We start from the raw sequence: 16,813 nt of genomic DNA on the forward strand, positions 1-16,813 counted from the left end.
ACCAGTGGACTGAAAACACAGCTGTGTATTCAGTCCACCGGAAATAAAAATATTTAAAAAGGACCAATTATCGTCTATACTTATAATCGATAGTGACGACTTTGGTACTGAGCCTATAATAGGCATCATCAGAAATGCACAGGCATATCCTATTCTGTCACTTTTGACATCGATCACTGGCCTCGAGTATGGCTGTGCCCTATTATAGGCATCATCAGAAATGCAAAGGCATAAAATTTATAGCAATTCAACGGCTTAATAATATCATTTACAGTGTTTTATTTACTCTCGGAATATCTTGATTGAGAGTTGTTCGAAACCGGGTGCCTGAAATAAATCTCAATTCTCGGAACCGATTTATCAAACATTGACGAGATTCTTACCATAGCTACGAGATAGCCATTGACCCGGCCAATTTGGCCACAAATAGAATAATGTTTCTAGATTTAATTTAAAATTAACATTTTCATTTATATCTATTTTTATTTTTCCTAGTCCATTAGAATTTTTTTGTGATTATCAAAACCGATGAATTTTCCAAGGAGATCAGAGTGTTAATATTGCTTGCCCAAGTAAGGTTCAATTTTGTCACTTTTGACATCGATCACTGGCCTCGAGTACGGCTGTGCCCTATTATAGGCATCATCAGAAATGCAAAGGCATAAAATTTATAGCAATTCAACGGCTTAATAATATCATTTACCGTGTTTTATTTACTCTCGGAATATCTTGATTGAGAGTTGTTCGAAACCGGGTGCCTGAAATAAATCTCAATTCTCGAAACCGATTTATCAAACATTGACGAGATTCTTACCGTAGCTACGAGATAGCCATTGGCCCGGCCAATTTGGCCACAATTGGCCACACATAGAATGTTTCTAGATTTAATTCAAAATTAACATTTATATCTATTTTTTTTATTTTTCCTAGTCCTTTAGAATTTTTTGTGATTATCAAAACCGATGAATTTTCCAAGGAGATCAGAGTTTTAGTATTGCTTGCCCAAGTAAGGTTCTATTTTGTCACTTTTCAGGATCCTGATTTCGAACAACTCTCAATCAAGACTTTTCGAGAGTAAATAAAACGCTGTAAATGATATTATTAAGCCGTCAAATTGCCACAAATGTTATGTCTGTCCATTTCTGATGATGCATAACCTACAATAGGCTCAGTATCAATGTCGTCAGATTAAGGTAACAAGTATAGACGGTAATTGGTCCTTTTTAAATATTTTTATTTCCGGTGGACTGAATACACGGCTGTGTTTTCAGTCCACTGGTGGACTGAAAACACAGTTCCATAATTAAAATGTATCCATAATTTAAAAAGTTCTTATAATTCAAGAATTTATACTTTTTTATTACATAAGATTTCTGAGAAATACAATCAGCAGGAATTAAGAATGAAATACACCGTTAGAAAGCTTGTTTTGTGCCCTTTATAAATGATACCAAAGTAAGTCACATAGGTTCACAAATAACGCCATAGTGACCAAAACAGTAAACGGTCAAAAATAAAGTTCCAAAAAACGCGTTTCACCTTACAGTGAGCCTATCGGCGGCCACTGGACTGGAGTTATCAAAGTCAAAGTGCCTACACTAAAACTTAGAACATTCAACAAAGACATACTTATCATCTTTCTTATGTTTCCGCTTTGGCATTCTCAGCAAACCTCGCTCAATTCTCAATTGTTAAAGGGTGTTATAACGGTCTTTGAGCACGTTTAGTGGATATTGTAGTACTAGCCTATATAAAAGCTCAATTATTATTTTATTATTTTAAATGCGAAAGTTTGTAAACAAACGGAGCGGAGTAACATGCGAGAATTATGCATTACTTTTTGCTTTTAAGCGACTTATTCTAACTTCAATTTACTGAAAGAAGAGTAGCTAGACTTTAGATCGATAATCGAATGAGCTATTTTATTACGACACTTCCGTTAACAACAGTAAACATAGCAGAAGCCTTCGCCCCGCAGGTTTCCCAAGTAGGAGGTTGTGATAGCAGCAACAAAAAAGGACCTGAGATGAGCGCATTTTTCATAGCAGCATACATGTAAAACTGGAGAGATGGTCTACGTTCATACGACATTATATCTGAGGGTGTCTGAGGCCAAAGAGTTGTTGGCAAAAGACTTGTGAGTTGAGTAAATTGTGTTCGATCAATTAAATAAACTATCAATCACCCCTCGAAATGATTTATTCTCCTCTATATTGATGTCAAACATATGTTCCCTCTCTCTTTGTTCATTTTATAAACTCCGTCAATCATAAATTATTTATATGATTATTTTCAGCAATGGAAAGAGCGATCCATACTGTGTCATCAAAGTGGATAATGTCGTCATTGCAAGGTATCTTTTTTTAAATTTACTTTTTAACAAGTTTCCAATCTATCTATCGAGCTACTTAACTCTAAATTGATCATCATCATCATCATCATCATCATCATCATCATCATCATCAGTCATTATTATTAGGTCTATCTCTAGATCTCACGATTTTTGATATCTTCTTGTAGGGAATAATATGCCTTTTTATGTTGTGTGTTTGTGTGTTGATGTGTACTATCTATCTCGATCGAGGCTGATGTGAGTTGTTGTCATGATGTTCCGTTTGTGATTGTGACGTCATATTTTGTTTGTCAGCGTATATAAGCGACAGTCACCGCTTACTCGCTCTCTTTGACTATTTTGAATTACTATAAAACGTTTTGTGTTACGAACAACCAAAATCTAGGTATGTGTACTTAGTAAATCGCGTTCTACCCACTTCGGTGGAGATACATGCCTCGTGCATATTATTTATTTATTTTATTTCTCATCGTGAATGAGATGTAAAAATCTATTCACAGCATTCTTTTCAGATATGTTTGAAGAAAATGAAAACCTGCCTTTAAACATATCATTGCTGAAGTATCAACATTGCATTTGTCTCTTTTCGAAATTCAGAACTGACACTGTGTACAAGAGTTTGGACCCATTCTGGGGGGAAGAGTTTATTCTGCATATGCCAAGTGGTTTTCAACTGCTGAGTTTTTACATTTATGATGCTGATAAAGTCAGGTAAAATAATGTGGTTTGTTTTATGCGATCACTATTATGTTTTGGATCATGCATTCACGCTTTATACAAAAGTATACTTTAGGCTTTCTTCGTGTTCTTTAATTTTGAATATTTTCTTTTAATGTTGTTATTAGATGTATTTGGTTAATTTGACAGTTCTTACATCGATAGCTGAATAAAATACTGTCATGATGCAAAATCGTTCTGCACATTTTCATTTAAGTATTTTTCCTTTCCACAATTGAAGATATCACTCAGAAAAATGATTTTTATTATTATATTATTATTTATTTTATTATTTATTATATTTTAGGTGGCGTTTTTATGCACGTCCGTTGGAGGTGTACAAAAACGCACCGTTTTTATTCACCTCCGTTGGCAGATGGTAAATTAATGAAAATGTTGCTGCATACGTCCATGAGGTTTAAATAGTTTTAGATTATAGTTTAGCACGCTGCTTAGTGATTACCAATGTACGGTTATACAATGATAATAAATTAAAGAATAATAACAATAATTTTAAAAATCAAAAGTAAAAAGGAACATGACACACAAATACTGATCTCAAATTAAAAATAAATAATTTTAGAAAATTAAAATCAAAGTTTTTTTAAAAACATGATAAAAAGTTTTTGAAAAAAAAAAAAAAAGAAAAAGGAAATAAAACAACAAACAAACATATTGTCTTTCTAAAAAATGTAGACTTTAAAAAAAAATATGTCTACGATGGGAATCAAACCCAGTACGTTCAAGGTACGAGTCTGACAGATTGTCCACTGCACTATGGAGCCACCTGACTGTTCATCAAATTTAATAAGGTCTTTCTAAAATATTATTTTACCTTCAATGCAACTGCTATTTTCTGGTTTTATATTTCGATTTTTTAAATTATTATTATTTTTATATAAATTTATTAACAAACACATCCTACAGTTGTCACGATATAAATACCAAATACAGAAACACAATATCGCTGATGAAATGGGGTGGAATGCGCATACGTGACGGAGGTGTATAAAAACGATCCATTAAGATACTCCGTCAACGGAGGTGCATAAAAACACTACGTTATTATTATTATTATTATTATTATTATTATTGTTATTATTATCACTTCTACTATTATTATTATTATTATTATTATTATTATTATTATTATTATTATTATTATTATAATAAATTATCTGTGGATGCATAGAGAGTTGTAAATTCACACTGCATTATAATCACTAGTTTCATGTTTTGAAATTATTTTATTTTGGTATGAAGAAGAGTTGTAGTTTTATTTTTATAATATTTTTGAACTTTTATTTGGCATGCATGTTTCTATTGTGTGAGTGCCTGAGGAGAAATCTGTTTAAAATATTTTTCGCTTTCGTTTTTGCCACGTGATGTTTCTTACAAAACCTGGTGAATTCGCCCTGCTCTACTTAATTACGTTTTCTCTCGAGATCACATGATTTTATATTTGACCGTTTCTTACAATGCCTACTCCGTATTTACAAACTCCTTACACGTAATCTGCCCTGCTAGTTTGAGTGTTGAATGTTGTTGTTTTTTGGGGTTTTTTCCACTATGTCTACATATGTTTAGCTTGGTTTATTAGATCTGTCAGAAAGTACTTTTTTCATAGATCAGTGCCATATTCAAACAGGAGCAAAAAATTGTTACTATTGATTTCAATGATAGAAACTGGGATAAATGTAGGGCCTTACAACACTTAAGCACTGTATGACTATCACTTATTGCAATCAGAATATTGTATGTTCTATAATTGAAACATGCTAAATAAAATGTTTCAGTTATATTTCTCGCAATTGCGAGAATGACTCAAAAAGTAATGGGACTCTGCTTATTACTTTAAAACAAATTGAACCAATACCATGCATCATACCTCAAATTAAAGCTTTTCATTAGCCAAGTAGAATGCTACTTCTCAACATAGTCTCCACCTCTCTCGATAGCCACTGTAAGGGCATGTATCCCGTTCTTGTTAAACTGAGTTGACTGAACTTTGAACCAATTTTTCACGATTGTCTTGGCTTCTTCATCATCTTTAAAGCGATGTTCCCTCATTGACTCCTTCAGTGGACCAAAAAGATGTAAGACCAAAAGTATCAAGTCTGGTGAATAAGGAAGGTGAGACAGCATTGTCCATCAAAATGATGCGATTACCTCCCTTTTCTGAACACCTGTGTGGAAGGACATTTTCGTGAAGAAACAGTACTCATTCCATCTCCAAATCTGGTCTAACTTGACAAATTATTCTTGCTTTCAGTCACTTCAAGGTCTATTTGTACCTGCTCTCTCATCAAGAGAAGTTCGTCTATCAGATCTGATCAATGCTTCTGTCTTTATTTGATTACCTGATTTGATACTGCTTGGATAGCGACCATCATTAGATAAAAACATGTTTGTGACAATGTCAGATTAGGTGGTGATTGCATCTCATTTTCTTCCAAATGACGAGATACACATTCAACCCAATTAAAAACACTACCTCTACAAGATGCCTGAGTTTTATAAACTTTCCCAATGCATTTAAAAATATTACTCAAGCTTATCTTCTTTGATGTCACTGACAGACATTTGTAGGGACAGTCATTTTGAACTGCCATAACATTGTTGAAATTTGACAGAATTAAAATTTTCAACTTTTAGTTTAAAGACGTGTGTAAGTTCAATTGAGCCAAATATGATGTCACATGCAAAAAAAGATGAACTCAGGAGATTTGTCCCATTACATTTTGACTCACCTCGTTTATTTCTCTTTGTATATTTTATATTCTGATCTAATTCTTTTACTTTCCTTTCTTGCACCAAATTTAAAACTTGTCTTACCCTTTAAACTATGGAACGTTTCATAACAATGGATTCCTGTATTTAGTGTAGGTATTGATTTTTTTTGCATTCATTGCTCCATATTTTTTCCTTCTCCAATAGCACTTGTCTATCACTTCTTATAATATTAAAATATTCTGATAACAAAAGTTTAGTGCAGGTTGGCACTTTTGTTATTTTCCTGAAAATTTTCACAGGAATATTTTTTTCATCTGTCTTTTGCATGAATGTATGTTATATGGATTTTTAAATGTGTAATGTTTTATTTTCAGTTCTACAATGTTCAGCTTTAATCTTATACTCTGCTTGTTTTGTTTTTCATGTGTTCCACTCTTTGTGCCTTCCATGTATCACGGTTTGTTTGGTTGCACTTTCCACCAGCAGCAGGTAATTATTTACTGCCTGTAGAAAAAAAGATGTCAATGATAACGCCTTTGTATGAATTTAAAATGTTGATACAGGTGCAGATAATTCAAGATAATTCTGATGATCACTTGTAGATACTTTGTGACATTGCCTTTGCATGAAATGAAAATATTAATGCTCATTATGGATGGGAATTTAGAGGTGTCTTTGGATCAGTAATTACAGTTGCTATGTATAGAGATTTTTACTGTATGGAGGATCATTATTATTTCAATAATGAGTTGTATGACATGTGGCAATTGAGTACAGGAACTACTTTAAAATAATGGCCCATCCATTTACAGTGGGTCACAATAAATTATGTTTATTGTCATCAGAGAGTTTCGAACTTTTTACATTCTGTAAAAAACTTGTTGAAGCATCTGAACCAGACAAAGGTGACAAAAGGCTTTCTAAAGAGGCTTCTTGAATTCATATTAATGTATTTCTTTTATATGTGCGACTATGTTGTCTAATAGTATGACACTGGCCGTCAGACGCTTCAAGTCCCATAGTTGAACTTTAGAAAAGGTTCTTTACTCACATTCTCTTGTCATATTCAGGTGTAAGATGAGTGTACAGCGTTGTCTCTGTCAGAAAAAAATGTAATATCTCCTAACAGACATCATGTCTTGTCCTATATGTTGAGTGTTGCTATTGACTAGGGAACCCTTGTAAGGCGCTTTTAGCATGTTTCGTGGATATTGCACTATATAAATGCTCTATTTTTGTTTTGTTTTGGTTTTTTTTGATAAATATGATGAAGATTACTTATTTTATTGTCTATGATATGTTCCACGTTGTATGTTTTTTCAGTCATCTTATTTTCTTGACTTTTTTTTTTATCAAAGTATAAAATATTAAGTGGGCAGATATCGGGTTTTTAAATAAAATCTCCTGCTGATTCTTCCCATTTGATATATAGTGTTGTAGGTGTTACTTTCACAATTACAATCCTCCTTTTCCACAGTGGTGATGACATTATAGGCACAGCATGTGTTTCTAGGGACTACCTATGTGAGAACAAAAATCCTAAAGGTACGATCATTACATTCACCTTTTCCTCTGTTCTTCATCTTTAATTATGTTTACTCTCATATTTATTCATATTTTCATCCTTCATTTCTAATTCGAGGTCATATTGAGAAATTATCCCCTTTTCCATTATTTGATCTAATATTTGATGATGAACAAATTTAATACCTTCATCATTCTACCATCAAGTTATCAAATATCAAATTCTAAACCTAGATCGGTTACTTGCTTTGAATAATACATATCTGCATGAGCACAATGTACCTAATCAATGAAAAGAATTATTATATTACTAAATCTATTACAATGGCATATTTTGGAGTACAGTGAACATTTTTAACATTTGGTAAAGTCTATGTATACCCTTAAAATAATGATAGAGATGGTGGGGGGCGGAAGGTGGGGGGGGGGGGGGGGGGGGGGAGGTTGTATAGGTATAGTCAGGTTTTTCTTTTTTTTTGGGGTGTCTAAGATAGTTTTGTTTATTTTGAATTTTTTTTTTTTTTTTTTTAGTTTTGTATTTTCATTTTTTACACAATGTAAACCAGGTTTAATGAATTACAGCTCCAATGTTAAAATACACAATGTAAACCAGGTTTAATGAATTACAACTCCAATATTAAAATACACAATGTAAACCAGGTTTAATGAATTACAGCTCCAATGTTAAAATACACAATAAAAACAAGGTTTAATGAATTACAACTCCAATGTTAAAATACACAATGTAAACCAGGTTTAATGAATTACAACTCCAATGTTAATTTTTCCTTTTTTCTCCCCCATTTATGAATTCCTCACCACAATTAGGCCTTGAAAGCTGGCTTCCTCTCCAGAAAGCAAACAAAGATCTTGAAATTCAAGGGGAAATGTTGCTGGAGTACGGGATCCGAACATCTTACACTACAGGACTGTCCTATGTTTTTGTTACTGTTGTTGAAGGAAGGTATGAAATCTTAGTACAGTGGAACTTAAAGACAACGGGGATAGTTGGACTAGCAAAAAGTCCCCTTTGTAGCCAAGTCCTATTATATCCATGCAACACTGAGGGAAATAAAAAAACACAAGGAACACATTTCGAGTTATCTTACTTACTTACTTACTTACTTATGCCCGTCACTCCTAGTGGAGCATAGGCCGTCGACAACAGTCCTCCATCTTCCTCTGTCCTGGGCCATCTTTTCCAACTCTCTCCAGGTGTGTCCCATCCTCTTCATGTCCGCCTTCAGGTCTCGCCGCCAGGTGTTTCTAGGCCGCCCTCTCTTCCGTTTTCCCTGGGGGTTCCATCATTTAAGAAGGATACATGATTACAATCAATCACAGATAGTCAAACAGAAGACATGGGCCACAGGCCGACCAAAGAGGGAGTATAGAAGTGTTAAAGTTACAGCACTAGGAACAAGTATGAGTTATAGGGGTAGATTAAGAAAAGTAAGGACATACAGAAGACACCACACTACAGAATGAGTGTGAGGTGGGTGGGTGAGGAGCAGTGTGTACCACTCACCGGTGGGTTCTGTCTCCTGCACCTTAAGAGGAAGGGGTCCCACCTACTCCCTAGCCCGGTTATACCACCGGGGACTCGGTCGCGCCCATAACAAACTCAGTAGAAACAGGGAACACCACGGGAAGGTGCTGTTATGGATACAATAATGCATGAGAGGCCATATGCAATAATCTCTGTCAGACAGGATTACGCGGCGATGCACCTGGAAATGAGAGGTGTTGGGTTCGAAATGCACATCAATTTCCTTTCAGCAAGTGGGACGTCCGGCCCAGACCTTGCAGCTCCCCTAAAAACCATTTTGTGATTTTGTTAAAATTTTATTGGCCTTTATTTGATTGGTTACACTAAAGAGTTTTTACTGTATTTTTCTTTCATCTTCCGATTTTTAACAAAAATAAAAAAGTTTTCATAGATAATATATCTTTGTTTTATCGTCCAAATTAATGCTGGTTTCTTAGGTTCATAGTTGTACATTTATTTTTCCTTTTGGATGGATGTTCATTTAAGTTAATATGAAAATGATCTTCACATACATTTTAAATGATATTGCAGTACATAGGCCATCTGGACAATTGCTGTTTTTCATTTCCATTATTTCAGAGATTTGGCTGCCAAAGACAAAACTGGTTATTCAGACCCATATGTCTCAGTGACTTGCTTTGATGAGGTCAAATTGACATCGGTAAGAGTTTTATATTAAAACAGACTTATTGAGATAATCATTTTTTATGACTTTTTTGTTTGTTTTTCTTAAAAACTTTTAAGGTTTTGGTGAAGTATAATATTTTTTAAAAGTGAATGACTCCATCAGGTTGTTTTATTTATGTATTCTCCATATGATTTACTTTGTTTTTTAGAAACAAAAGAAAACACGTTTTCCAGAATGGAATGAGACTTTGGAGTTTCAGTTACCTGAAGACACTTGTATCTCTGACCTCAGTGTCATTGTTACAGTTTGGGACAAAGACAACTTTAGCAGTGATGATTTCATGGGACAGGTATTGTTTCTATATCACTTCTTGAAAAATCAAGTTCTTAAGATGAAACAAAGAGACGTGGTATTTTCAATTAAAAGCCTTTTTGGGATCGGTTTTTGTGGGACTTTGTCTAAAAAAGTTTTTGGTTCCTCAAGAAAGTTTTAGTGTCATATACTAAATTTTCACTCACTATTCAGAAAGTATTTTGACTTTCCTCTCTTCATTTTCGAAGCGGGGTTCCTGACCTCCCTTAGTGGGCAGAGAGGCTTTTACCTGTCTTCTATTTCCCTATATCTGTTTTCCAACTTTCTTCTGTCTTTGTCTTGGAATGAGATTACTTGGTTTTGTCCTGGCCCTGGCTGGATACCTTTGCAAGGAGGGAAAACAATAAAATGTAGGAGGTAATATTTTTTTTCTTGTAAATCATCTCTCTGTTATGCATTGTATTATTTTTGTTTTACATATGATTTGTAAACATTTGAGTGTGTTCCTCTTAGCAGGAACCTGTGGTTGTGTCTGGATGAGACTTTTAGATGATTTCAAACTAAGTACTTTGATAGTGTGCTCTTGGAATCTACATCTGTTTCCTATATGAATCAATTCCTCTTTGTCTTACCTTTTCTTGGGTGCTTTGATTGTAATTCTATAACATTTTACTATCCCATTTTCTTCCTTTTTACTGATATGCAAGCGCCGTAAAACTCTTGAACAGGTACCCAGCATGACAATTTTTTTTTTTTAAAGGGCTATAATCACATCATCATCAAAGACATCAAAAGTACAAATGTTACTGCGTTTGTCAAAAAAAGTTAACTCTGTATTTCATAAGTGAGTAGTCGACAGCATTGCAACAGATAAGTTATCACATAGCTTGAAAGGAAGGAAAATTTTTCCACTGTCATCTAAGACAGTAGGTTATCCATTTTTAATTTTTATATTTTTCATTCTGTTGTCTACAGCAACTTTACTTCCATATCATTTTGTTTGTCCTGTATTTATTTTATTTTTGAATAGATTCATCTGAACTCTGATGATATCACCCAAGGCGTCATCCGTAACTGGCATGCTGTTGCAAGGCGCCCTGCCAAAGACAATGTATTTAGAAGGGCCAGGTAAGATAGAAAAGATTGAGATTCGATTTGATGACTCAGAAGTGCTAATCCTTCTTTGATTCTTTCTTGTGAATTTGGTCCATATTTTGTTCTATTTCAGTGTTAGCTAAAGTCAACAAAAAAACAAGTCAATAATACTGAAAGGAACAATACTTACATCAAAATCATCAACACAGCAGATCAGCAACAGTAATAAAAGCAAAATCAGCATCAACAGTAACAATAGCAATGTTAGAGTTACATGTTTACTGTTCCAAAAAATCACTATTTGACATTTTAATCTTTTACTAATTTTTATCAGTGACGAAGTGTGTAGTTTGTAATTTTAGCTGTACAAAATATCAAATAGCTATTAATCTATGAAAAAATATTTTTGTCTTGTTTATTTTTTGTTTTCAGTCGAGTAGAGCGGGGCAAAATCAGGGTAAAGTTGCAGCTGTTAGAGGAGACAGTTCTACCTCCGTCCTCATATATTCCTCTGGTTGGACTGTTGAACCAAGCTGTGAAGGTGGGTATCAATGGCTTGTTTGATATTTAAGTCAGTATCGAGACTAGAACTATTGTTAGTACAAACGGAAGTGTCCAAATAGTTATAGTTAAATAGATTGGTCTTATTCAGATATTTATATAGATAAATCTGATATCAAGAGTAGAAAGATATTCTTAACGCCTGTTTGAGACTTGAGAAAACTATAAGATATTACACAATTGCAAATGTTATAAATTCATCATTATCATTGCCGTTTTCACCCTGGGTCAGGGTATAGGCCACAGACAAACAGTTTCCATCCCTCTCTATCCTGAGCTAACTTTGTGTATCTCGTTCCATGTCTTAACATTTCTCTGGATATCATCTTCTTTAATTCTTCCCCATGTTGTCCATGGCCTTCCCACCAGATCTTCTGCCCTGAGGGTTCCAGTCCAGTACTTTCTTTGTTATAGTGGAGTCATTCTTTCTAAGGGTGTGTCCAATCCACCTCCATTGTCTTCTTCTTATTTCCTCTCCCACTGGTTCCTGTTGTGTTCTTTTCCATACTTATTCGTTCTTAATTCTATCCATCCATTTTATCCTGAGTAGCTTATGCATGCACCTTTTACGAAAATCTGTATCCTCCTTATACATGCCTGCGGTGCATTCCAAGTTTCACATCCATACAGTAGGACAGACTTCACTTTTGAGTTGAAAAGTTTTAGCTTTAGTCGAAGGGAGATATCTTTAGTTCTCCTAACTCTGTTCAAAGATGTGAATGCAGCCTGTGCCTTTCCTATCTATGCTTTCACCTCTGCTTCTGTGCCTCCGTCCTTGTCAATTATACAGTGATGCCAAAACTCCGGTTTCACCGGAAAAAACTCCGGTCTGGAGCAAAAAATTCCGGGCTCCGGGCAACTTCCGTCAAATTCCGGTGAGGTCAATTTGTTCCGAGGATCCCCCCCCCCCCCCCCCTTTCCAACTGCCACATCATCATCAATGCCACTTATTACAACCATCATCACTACCACTACTACTGCAACCACCACCACCACATCATCATCATCACTACCACTACCACAACTACCATCACCATTACAATCACCACCACCATCATCACTACCACTACTACTACAACCACAATCACCACATCATCACCACTACTACTACTACTACTACTACACCACCACGCCACATCATCATCACTACCACTAATACCACAACCACCACCACAACATCATCACTACCACTACTACTACAACCACCAGCATCACATCATCACTACCACTACTACTACAACCACAACTACCACATCATCATTACGACTTCTACTACTACAACCATCACCACATCATCATCACCACCACTGCTACTACAACCACCACCACTACCACATCATCATTAGCACTACTACTACAACCACCACCATCACATCATTACTACCACTACTACTACAACCACCAGAACCACAAAATCATTACTGCTACTACTACAACCACCACCACCACCACCACATCATCACTACCACCATTACTGCAACCACCACCACCACCGACAACCTGCCTGTTCGTCCCGCGGTTTAGCATCTGTTGCATTCTTAATTCTCTCGAGAATAATACGATTGAAAACCTTTCCTGGGATAGAGAGAAGAGTGATTCCTTGATAATTATTACAATTACTGAGTTCCCCTTTCTTTGGAAGCTTGACAAGATTTCCTTCCGTCCAATCCTTTGGGAATATCCCATCATTCCAGATTCTCTCAAATAGTGGGTGAAGGACCTCAACATTTCTTTCAGCATCAACTGTTAGAGCCTCCGGTGGAATCTGGTCCGGTCTAGCATCTTTCCCCCTTTTCATCTTGTTAATGGCACCCACAACCTCTGATATCGATGGTGGATCACAGCTAATTGGTAGCTCATTCCTTGCAGGCAAAATGTCCTGTTGTCTGGTGGTGGTCTGTTCAGAAGGCAGTTGAAATGTTCCCTCCATCGCTTAGATTGAGCCTCTTTTCCAAAAATAGTTTTCCCATCTTTGTCTTTGATTGGTATCTCTGGTTCCCATATTTTCCAGAAAGTGTCTTGGTATTTTGATAAAGGATCCTTGTGTGTTTTCTTGTCACTGCTGCTTCTGCTTTCTCTGCAAGTCTGTTCATGAATGCTTCCTTGTCTTTCTTCACAGAGCTTTTGACTTCCTTAGCTGTGGCTTGATACTGCTCTTATGCATCCAGTCTTGAAGCCCTTGTTCGGCTTGCATTCACTTGTTCCTTCTTTGTTCTCCTCTTTTCAATCAGGTCCAAGGTGATTCGATCTATCCATTCTTTATGTTCCGATTTCTTTACAACCAATACCTTGTGACAAGTTGTTATGTAGACTTCTTTGATCTTTGCCCAATGTGACTCTATATCTTTGTCCTCCTCGAGATCATCTAGAGATTGGAATCTGTTACTCAATTGCAGTTTGAACTTCTCATTCTTTTCCCCATCTAGTGCATTCACCTGGAATTTTCTTGTTGTGTGTGATCTGGTCCCATGTTTCTGAATCAGAGCTTAAGCTTTGCCAGTAGCAGGTGGTAGTCTGATCCAACATCTTCCCCTCTCCGTACTGTCACATCCTCTAATGAACTTCCGAATTTTCGGTGGATACAAAAATGATCGACCTGATTCTCTGTCACACTGCCTGGTGAGACCCAAGTTGTCCTGTGTATCCATTTATAGGGAAACACTGATCCTCCAATCACCAAACTGTTGAATGCACAAAAATTTGCAAATCTCTCACCATTGTCGTTCATCTCTCGCATACCATGACGTCCCATGATACTTTCATAACCTATGTTGTCCTGTCCCACTTTAGCATTGTCATCTCCCATCAATATGTTGATGTCCTTCGAGGCAACTTATCAATGACTTGTAGCAGACTGTAAAATGTATCTTTGTCCTCATCTGTATATGCAGCCTGTATCTTCTCATCTCTGTCATAACTTGAGAGCTTTTCCCTGCTTCATACATGGTGCAAACGTTCCATGACGCAATTTGAAGCTGAGTCCTTCCAGCTGTTGTCCTTCATAAATTCTGTATCATGCAGAAACTCTTAGGTCTCCCAAGCTAAAAGAAGGATTTGATTTGTCCACCTGTGTTCTGTAACAATTGAAGTTTCATTATGGAAGGGGTGCTATCCCTTCGACAATCCCCAACCTGGAGGACCAGGTGACTCAAAAAGGAGGAGTCACACACCATTAGTCACCTTTTATGACCAGCTGGCTCAGCGTTGGGCTATTCTTGCACCCTCTCAGTTGAGGGACCCCAGACACCACACGGAGGGGTGGGGGGAGGGGGGGGGGGGTATAGATTAGTTGCTGGGAAAAAATCCTCTCCATTACTCTACAAAAATGGGATCACTGCCTTTTCAAGCTATTGGCAAGTGACTTGCCATTGGCTCGACAGGGCACTACTCTTAGTCTTCTTAGACCTTCACAGACTACTCTTAGAGGAGTTCCGGAAATGGGCAATCTGTCAAAAATTATGTTTCACATTTCCAGTCATTGAGACAAGTTCACATCCCTATGATTAGAAAAAAGAAGAATTGTAAGATACAGTCGCTTAGGAATTCCTTAATAGAGTGAATAAAGATTGTTCATCAAACAAATATGTAATCTAATCAGGAAGCACACATGCTGCCTAACTAGTAATATCCCCTCCACCGCTCCCAACCCACCCAAAAAAATAAAGCCATCTTAATGTGGGCTCAGGTCTCTGACGTTCAGCATTCATAAAAGAACTGGTTAGTAGGTTAGATATTTTTGTTGTTTTTTTAAAATGTTATTAGTCATTTTTTTTTTTTTTTAAATTTCGGTTACTCTTTGCAGCAAGAGGGTTTGCTGGGTCCTTTCCTTTGGAACATGTTAGAGCAGGATCATACGATTGAACTTGGAGCCCTGGCTGTTTCATTGGTTAGATTCTATCTCAGTCAGGAGTCCATCTATGAATATAATGATGCCATTGTTTGTCGTGACATTGAAAACACAGGTGAGCTCACTGCAACGATAATGCTTTTAAACCATTATTATGAGTGTTTGCACAGGCTCGCATGTTGAATAATTCTTTTTCTTCTTCTTCTTCTTCTTCTTCTTCTTCTTCTTCTTCTTCTTCTTCTTCTTCTTCTTCTTCTTCTTCTTCTTCTTCTTCTTCTTCTTCTTCTTCTTCTTCTTCTTCTTCTCATCCTCCTCCTCCTCCTTCTCATCTTCCTCCTTCACAACCATCTCTTTATCCTCTTTTATCTCCTCTCCTCGCTGTCCTTCTCCAATGGAGTTAAATGTTTTGGCATTGATGCCTAAGTATTTGATGGGCACTTAATCTTAAAATGACAAGACATTCGTTTTCCTACCAGTTTTGACTCTAAATTACTCACTGCATTTTGATTTCATTCTGGTGTAAAATGTGAGGTGTTCGGGTGCATTAAATTGATTGTTTTCACTGTCCTTTCATACCATGATTAATCCTATGGAAAACATATCTTATGTTGATTCATATATCTTTCAATGTGATTTGAATTGGATGGGGATATAGAGCCTTATCAATCTTGCCATTTTACTGCTACTTTGGTAGACTTTGTGCTGTGAATCTTTGTTTTTTCCCCAGATGATGTAAATATTTTATTCCGTGGAAATTCTTTAGCAACCAAATCTATTGACAATTTTATGAAGGTAAGGTTTTTTTAATTCAGCAAGGAACAATTTATCAAATTTTTGTGAAATTTAAAGAAAAGAAAAAATTATGTTCGTTTTCCTTTTTTCTCTTAAAAAAAGTTATTATGCTCATCTAAAAATATTCCCAATTAAATTATTTCTTTTGAGTGAAGCTCTCTTAATATTTAAAAAAAATTATGGCACAGAGACAAGAACATTAAAAAGAGTCGTTCCCATTCCTCTTATTATCACACCAAAACCTCTTACAACAAGTATATTAGAACTATATTTAGAATGACTGTTTTTGTGTTACTGACAACATCTATTCTTTAAAATAGAAAGGGTTGGGGATCAACATTGTTCCGTATAGCAGTGTTAGATTTTTATAATCGAGCATGGAATTACTGGCAAATCTAAAAATTATAAAACTATTTTTCACAGATTGATTAACAAGTAACTTGCAAATCTTTCTTAAATTAAGGGTAATTCCATTGTCTCATTGATTCAAATATTTTTTTTTTTAGAATATCTGACGGGGCATAATCATGAGTCCTTAACCTTTGGCCTTTGGATTTGCCATTAGTTTAATAATAGTTAGATGTCACTGTTACAATGATGTAGGTGCTTTCCTTAAGAACCATGTTGGAACTATAAAGTAGCCAAATGGTTGTTGTTCAGTAGGATTAGGATTATGAAGAATGAAAGTAAACATTGCTCTTGAAT

General features: G+C 35.8%; 2 protein-coding genes across 3 annotated transcripts in view; one reads left to right on the plus strand and one right to left on the minus strand.

Moving 5' to 3' along the window:
* Window positions 1-1,868, minus strand: part of LOC144968869 (notchless protein homolog 1-like) — a 69,534-nt gene extending 67,666 nt beyond the window's left edge. The window contains exon 1 of the mRNA XM_078907663.1: window positions 1,630-1,868. Within this exon, the coding sequence (XP_078763789.1) occupies window positions 1,630-1,661 (32 nt within the window). The 5' untranslated portion in view covers window positions 1,662-1,868. The remainder of the gene's footprint in view (window positions 1-1,629) is intronic.
* A 61-nt stretch (window positions 1,869-1,929) lies between these two features.
* The window catches only part of LOC144968871 (rasGAP-activating-like protein 1), a 39,629-nt gene continuing 24,745 nt past the window's right edge, over window positions 1,930-16,813 (plus strand). The window contains exons 1-11 of one of the 2 annotated variants that reach the window (XM_078907673.1): window positions 1,930-2,137; window positions 2,297-2,353; window positions 2,951-3,064; window positions 7,281-7,348; window positions 8,156-8,291; window positions 9,453-9,534; window positions 9,710-9,850; window positions 10,844-10,941; window positions 11,341-11,449; window positions 15,272-15,431; window positions 16,044-16,108. In XM_078907673.1, the coding sequence (XP_078763799.1) occupies window positions 2,070-2,137; window positions 2,297-2,353; window positions 2,951-3,064; window positions 7,281-7,348; window positions 8,156-8,291; window positions 9,453-9,534; window positions 9,710-9,850; window positions 10,844-10,941; window positions 11,341-11,449; window positions 15,272-15,431; window positions 16,044-16,108 (1,098 nt within the window). In that variant the 5' untranslated portion in view covers window positions 1,930-2,069. Of the gene's footprint in view, window positions 2,138-2,296; window positions 2,354-2,950; window positions 3,065-7,277; window positions 7,349-8,155; window positions 8,292-9,452; window positions 9,535-9,709; window positions 9,851-10,843; window positions 10,942-11,340; window positions 11,450-15,271; window positions 15,432-16,043; window positions 16,109-16,813 lie in introns of both variants that reach the window. The other variant, XM_078907672.1, reaches the window with a different exon arrangement.

This window comes from Berghia stephanieae, chromosome 3, assembly GCF_034508935.2.
Source record: "Berghia stephanieae isolate SIO BIC M18660-M18661 chromosome 3, UCSD_Bste_1.3, whole genome shotgun sequence".
In the NCBI taxonomy this organism is placed as follows: domain Eukaryota; kingdom Metazoa; phylum Mollusca; class Gastropoda; order Nudibranchia; family Aeolidiidae; genus Berghia; species Berghia stephanieae.